This window comes from Onychostoma macrolepis, chromosome 12 (genome assembly GCF_012432095.1).
Source record: "Onychostoma macrolepis isolate SWU-2019 chromosome 12, ASM1243209v1, whole genome shotgun sequence".
In the NCBI taxonomy this organism is placed as follows: Eukaryota; Metazoa; Chordata; class Actinopteri; order Cypriniformes; family Cyprinidae; genus Onychostoma; species Onychostoma macrolepis.
Window position 1 is genome coordinate 15104792 of NC_081166.1, and position 7292 is coordinate 15112083.

The 7292-nt window shown below is 37.7% G+C and overlaps 1 protein-coding gene across 1 annotated transcript in view; it reads right to left on the reverse strand.

Moving 5' to 3' along the window:
• Positions 1 to 6447, reverse strand: part of afap1 (actin filament associated protein 1) — a 47637-nt gene extending 41190 nt beyond the window's left edge. The window contains exon 1 of the mRNA XM_058793746.1: positions 6328 to 6447. Within this exon, the coding sequence (XP_058649729.1) occupies positions 6328 to 6349 (22 nt within the window). The 5' untranslated portion in view covers positions 6350 to 6447. The remainder of the gene's footprint in view (positions 1 to 6327) is intronic.
• Between the last annotated feature and the right edge of the window lie 845 nt (positions 6448 to 7292).

A 7292-nucleotide genomic window follows, 5' to 3' on the forward strand; every position in this document is an offset into this window, starting at 1 on the left:
TGTCAAGGGTGAAATACAGGGAACGAAAGCAAGTATTCCCATAAATCATAACACCTAGACAGTAACCTTCATGTACAGTACAATCAATTTAAAAGGACAGGTCTGGAGGCCTCGGCACACATCTCTGTGTGCTTAAAAAAGTTCATAATGAAGAGCACTTAAATTTTCCAGAATGCAACCAGAACTTCAACATCAGCTTTAGCGCACATAGCACTGAACACCTGGTTATTTTACCAGCAGATCTATACATGCACATAAGCACAAACATTTACTGCAGAAAAGCCTGAAACCATTATTCCAAAAACATGTAAAAACAAGTCTTGGCTAAAATCCAAACTAAGCATTTTACCCAAATACCCAAAGAGCAGGTTGCCTTCATTATCACACTAAAAATCATACTCCCCTACTAAAAATAAATTGGAATTGATGGAAAGTGGGTTACAATAACATTAATAAGTGGAAAAGCATAAAAAGAAATATGTGAGTTTGTTTGTGTGCACACCCATCCACCCACACACACACACACACACATGCATACTGCCTGAGCGTTGAAATATATGTTCTCCCTTTGAGATTTAGAACCCAAAGTCTGACTCACTTTTACTCCCCTTCTGACCCGCCACAGGAAATGACATAATCTATTAGTCACCGTCACTTTCCCCATGGACTACAGAGTGATTACTATAAAGTGGGCCTCTTCTGTTTCCATCACATTGTTGTTGGGATTTTGTGCAGTACAGTGAATGTGTGAGCGTTCTTTAATTCCTGTCTCTATTCATCTGGCATAACAAAATTTATGCAGGAAATAGGTAACGACAGGCACAAAATAGGCACGAAAAGGCATGCCGAGCGGCAGAGAGAAGAGAAATTACTGTAGAAAGATGAGAGAGCTGCCTCAAGGTCTAAATACCAGTGCTTACAAATACACCTGCAGGATCAAGCACAAAAACACAGATGGTGCGTGTTTTCAGAACAGAAAGAATTTGGCGAAAGACAGAAAGAAACAGTTCATGTAGGTCAGCTGTTTTAGGAGAGATACAGATACGACAGGAAATTGAGATTGCCTGTTTAATAATTTTTCATTTTTGTTAACAATTAACTACGCTTGTTTGAAGATGATTATATTAGATGAAGTTTGTTTAATCATAAAGATGTGTGTGTTCTTGTGTTCATGTCCTCTTATATTCACTTTCACTAGAGATTTTTGCACACTGGGACTGTTTCATAAGCAGAGCTTTGAGACTTTCTTCAGCATGACAAACTTTTACATACATGCCTGCAGATTTTCGATTTAATTATTGGTGCGTTTTTGAGGAAATTGTCTGATATGAGTCATTCAAACAGAAAATTTCAGGAATCTATGAAAACAAATCACTATTTGTTATTCTTAAACTAGCTCAACTCCTAAAAGCTCCAAACAATTACAGCACACTGTGCATTAATTATTTATGCTAACAGTTCTAGCATCTGTTAGCTATAAAACAAGCCTTTACAGAAAGACTGTTACCTTGGCTGCGACAACACACCCTAAACACAAAATACTTAACCAGAGTTTCCACCCGGCGAATAACAGCAACCACATCAGTCTAATCAGATTCCTCTTTGCCTGTGATGTGGTCAGGAGTGTTAAGAACCACAGCAACTTTCATCTTCTGTATCTCTGCCACAATTTCCACACCTTCCTCAGTTATTTCCCTTATTTTCCCTCTTTCACTTTCCATGTCATACCACAAATAAAGAAACATAGTGGAAACAAATAATGACAGCAAACCTCTACTTTAAATGATTCCGAGAATATTCAATGAAAGCAAGAGAAAGATAACTAAAGCTTTCTAAAGAAAATGAAGCATCAGCTTTCTCAGACAGTGACTCAGAGGTCTCGAGTTCAGCTTGGTTTACAGCAGACACTCTGAGTCTACACACACACGTACTCAAATGGGCAATTTGAAGTAAAAGCACCTTCTTTGTGAACACAAACACACTTGAGTGTGCGGAGTTCAACAAAAAATAAAAATAAAAAGTGCAAAGCTACATCTTCCCTCTGGCTATGTCTCGATGTAAAACCCTAATGGGACAACCTCCAAAGCTGAAGAAGAGCCAAAAGGCATGCAACACCACTTTTTCATGTTTTACTTTAAAGATCTGCCACTCCAATCCAGTCATGTTACAGAGCCGTGGGCAGTATGGGTAACTGACAGCTCCAGAGAGACGTCTTGCACAGCTGTTTGTGTAAAATACACGGTGCTACTTCAGAACTTTATATTTATTTAATAAAACAATATTTATTTTAACTTGTTCAACTTATAAATTCATATATCATTTTAATCATTGTTATACGCTTCATACTGTGTTTGAGCACTTGTTTGGACAAAAGTCTGGGTAGTGAAAAATTTGTCATCCAAGAAGAGACAATCTATATGTAGTGTATCATATTGACAGCTAGTGGTTGAAATGGGTACTACAGTCCAAATTCAAAATATTGGTTGTTTGTCCCGCCCCCTCTAGGTTTCCAGATTGAGGACACACAATTGGAATGAGCGCTATTTACAAAGGAAGGTGACAAGTCTTACACTGGAATTTGTTGAGTTGATTAATCCATGTTTTAATATACCCCAGGTCATGATAGAGCTTTTTAGATGGATCCCAAGGCTTTTTAGATTGGGTAGAATCGATGGAATCTGACCCAATTTGTTTGCTGGCTTACATTGCTGCAATACGTGTTTTCTGCATATTGGCAACCCGTGGTGTTGAAATATTATTATAGCAGTGCACTTTGGCGAATTCTCTCATCAAAAACAACAAAGTGCAGATGTACATGCGATGTAAATAAGAGATGAATTCATCATACACTGCAGACAACATCACTGATTATAGCTTTTTTAGAGTTCTTACACTCAATGCTAGACTGAATTCAGTGATATTCTTTGATAATGTAAATGTTCTTAGCTCGCTGTATAATTTGTTCGTTGTTTGAATAATCGTGGACATGCAGCGTTATAATTAAACTTAAAATATATTTTTATTAAACGTGATCAGGTTAAATACAAATTCAATACAACTTCAATATTATAATATTTTATGTCATAATATGGTAGCCTACTTGCCAAAAACGGTCTGATGTGCGTAGTTAATAGATTACATTAGGCTACAGTGGTTTGAGCATGTTTGACCAGAGACTAGAGCGCAATTAAAGAGCTGTGCTTATGTGATTGTCGGGGGCCATCTTGAGAAGCGAGAAAGCTTCGGAAAATGGCTCATAAAAAGGACGAGGATGTGAATGGTTTGTACAAGTCGGATTGTAAAATTACGGTAATATCACGTGAACATTTCACATGAAATTCTGTCAGTGTGAGGGGGAGATGTAGGGACGTGCACCACAAGGCACGCAAGAAAAATACAACCGCAGTAGGCTATATATTTCTGGTCAGTTTAATAATTAATTAATCACAAAGTTATTACAAAAATGAAGTATCTTGGGGATGATTGAAGGGCACAAGGAAAATCTCAGTTCCCGCGGCCATGAATACTACTGGGTAAACTGGCATTGGTTGTAATCACACAGAACAAACAAAAACAGACATTCCGACACAAAAATGCAGAAAACTTGCTGTAGCACTGTTACTCAGACAATCAAGTATGTGAATTTAGCATGCTTCCTAAATATCTGCAAACATTTTACGGTATTTTTTATGATTTGGAACAGTCAAAAAATTACATACAGCACCTTTAAATGTGTATATCTGCTTTCATAGCTTTCATGAAAAAAAAAAGTATGCTTTTATAACAGACAGCGTTTTGTACAGCTAAAATAACTGAAAGTGGCATTCAAGTTAAAAATGGCCATGCCCACTCTTACATTAAACATAAGGTGGATGGATGGCTTGAAAGTAACAAGAAAAGTCAAAAAACATATTTTGATCTCATGGGATCTTTAAGACAGAGTCAGTGGGTTTTATGTGTTCTCAAAGGGCCTTTCAGCTCAAATAAACAAAACCGAGAAGAGTATATAAAAGGTTTAATGAGACAAAGACAAGAACCCAACTGGTAGAGCAAAGTGCTTGCAAATTCAAGGTCATGGGTTTGATTCCCAAACAAGGCATTCGCCATGAAAGTGTGTGCTTAATGCAGAAATGTAACGATGCATGTTACACTTCCTTATCTCTTTATTGCATCAATAAAATTTCAACCGTCTGTGCATTTTAAGTCTTTTCATAAACCAACATATCTTTCCATAGGAATCAGCGTCAGAGGTCAGGAAGTGGTTTGGTATTGAGAAAGACAGACAAAGAATCAGCAGCTGTTCACAGCTGTATGTGACACACACACACACACACACTCACACAATTAAACTACATACTGCATCGCGAGGCAGACTAATATAAACCCACTGGAGACTTGTCTGTGAAAACTATCCTAAGGCACAGACTGCTAGACTAGAGCCACAAGAGGGGGAAAAAAGCCTTTAAGGGAACTTGTACAAGTCAGGCTACTATGAAAGAGAAAACTATACCGTATATTATCACTGCATTTTCCCCATCATTCAAAGCAGTGATTAGAAGATAACAAACGTCCACAAAATATCTGTACAGCTGCTTTTTTCTCCAGCAAATTAAGCAAGGCCAGTCATCCATCTTCACCAATGGCCTCTCTCTTTCTCGCACAGATGTTGCAACAATGCAGGTCCAGATGTGCACTAGTAATGATGTCACTGCATCAGCAATCAGACTTTTGACCACATGTGCAAAACAGTCATCAAGCTATCAGAGAAAATATCAAACTCCCACCTACTGAGGCCATGCAACACTCAGCTAGACTGGCATTTAGCTCTTGGATGAACTCACTTTGTGCGGTTACAAAATTCTTGAAATAAAGTGTAAATGAACAAGCTTACACATGCTATGCTACCATAATAAGGGTGCAACTCGCATGCTTTTTCTCCTTAAATGGAATCAAATGCACCTAGTTCAGGCTTTTAGTGGTTCATGATTTACAAAGGTGTTCGTTCTCTGCCAGATCGATATGAAACTGCCAGTAACATCAGCATTTACTTGAGAATCGAAGGAAATGGTATTTTTAAAGGGTGGGATTCAATAAGGAAATGGTATTTTGTTTCTGCTCTGATTAGGATGCTACAAATTGTGGTGAAAGTTCAGCCAAAAGCAGATGAACAGGTCAAGTTAGGCTCCATCGCCCATTTTACCAGATGGCCTTTGACTAACATCCCTCAAAGCGCTTGGTCACGCCCTTCTAAACTCTACACTGGCTATTGATCAAAGATGCTGAGCTTTGTCCACACTCTTATCTTTGTTTTTCCAAATGATCGTATTTCTACCCAAGGAGTCCAAGAACTCGGTTTAGCCAAACCCAACCTGTTCCAGTCGATTATTTTTTATTTTCTTTACCTGGTTTGACTGTTTTGAGACAGTCTGGACAATGAGATATGAGACGCGACCACTTTGGTGGCTTTTAACGTTTTGTTCTGTTTTCTCTCATCTCAGAGCCAGAGTCAGTAAAGCCAACAATACTCAGGATGACGGTTCTTGTCCGCTCCATTATCAGTTATTCCTGGAGGAAATCTAAACTGGAGATGAAAACACTTTCACACGGTCCCAAACTCTTTATATAAATAACCTCTCTAAATCAACATCCCCTGAACTTGCAAAACACCTGAGAACAACAGTAACAAAGCTGCTAAAAAAAAATAGGGTCAGCTAGGGTAATCATTACACTGAAATCTTAGACATAGAGATGCAATTATGATGTTGTCAGTGACAACTATGCTTCATCCTCATATAAACTACAAAAACATAATCCAGCTTCCCTTTCCCAGTGATTTAAGAGTCATCCCACTGCATTGTATCAAATTAATTGGATTTGTTCTTCATAATTTAGCTTTTCACCTCTCTCAGCCCCTCCCCCTCTGTATAATCAAGAGACTGGGGCTCGAGACGCCAGCTGATCCCTACGCTCGTGCTATTCAACAAGAGCCCCCCACATTCATCAGGATGCCTCGTGCTTCTTTGTGCTCAGCCTCAGCTCCAATAGAAGAAAAGGGTTGATGGCAGCTCCAAAAAAATGACTAATATTACTGCAGGATGACAACTTCAGAGCTCTTTTATGTTATTATTAACATTTGTAAAGAAATAAAACATAGAAAGCAAGCCTATCACACTTACATTAAATGTTTTCTGAGTAACGCTTCTTGTCCTTAAGAAACCTCAGTGTGTTGAAATCGACAAATTAGGAAATATTTCATGGATGGCCAAGACTCTTTCACAACGCATAAATATAGACAACTGTCAAATAATTTTAACAGTGACATCTTACCTTCTCCGTTATTTTCCGTCATAACTTTACCGCAAGGTGGTGGACCTGCCCAGTATCCGCGTGCACCTCTGTTCTTCCTCTGGCCTGTGTGAGCTTCTTCAGATTCATATCTGCGCTTCAGGGACCGCTCACGCTGTCAAATCGGTCCGAGATTGACAACCGTGTGAGCCAATCCGGCAGCGCGCTACAAAAACTCCAACCAATAGCAGAATCGGGAGGCGGTCACATTTACAAACTGGGTAGGTTAGATCAAGGAGTGTTGGAAGATATTAAAAGTTTCAACGTCTATCTACTTTGTTTACATGATAAACATATAGGAGGCACATCTATCTATCTATCTATCTATCTATCTATCTATCTATCTATCTATCTACCTATCTATCAATCTGATTCAGGATCTTTACAGAAAAAAACAAAACTGAACTGAAAAACTGAAGTGCCTTTATTTAGATGGATATCCATCCATCCGTCTATCTACTTTGTTTATATGATAAACATATAGGAGGCATCTATCTATCTATCTATCTATCTATCTATCTATCTATCTATCTATCACATTAACAAACTGGTTAGATCAAGGAGTTTTGGAAGATATTAAGTTTCAACGTCCATTTAATTTGTTTAATGATAAACATAGGAGACTATCTATCTATCTATCTATCTATCTATCTGTCTGTCTATCAGTGTTGGGGAGTGACTAGTTAAAATCTGTATATAACCTCAGAATGATCTCTAAAGTCTGATTTTGTGGTGTCTGTATTTTAAAATTAAATTATTTTAATCTTAATACTAATGTAAGGATAACTGTGCCTGCTTTAAATGTTTGAAAATGATTAACAGTTGAAAACATTCATTAGAAATTTAGAAAAGTAATCAAAAAGTAATTATATGTAATCAGTTACATTAATAAAGTAACTGAAATATTTACAGTACTTATTACATTTTAAATAGGGTAACTTGTAAAT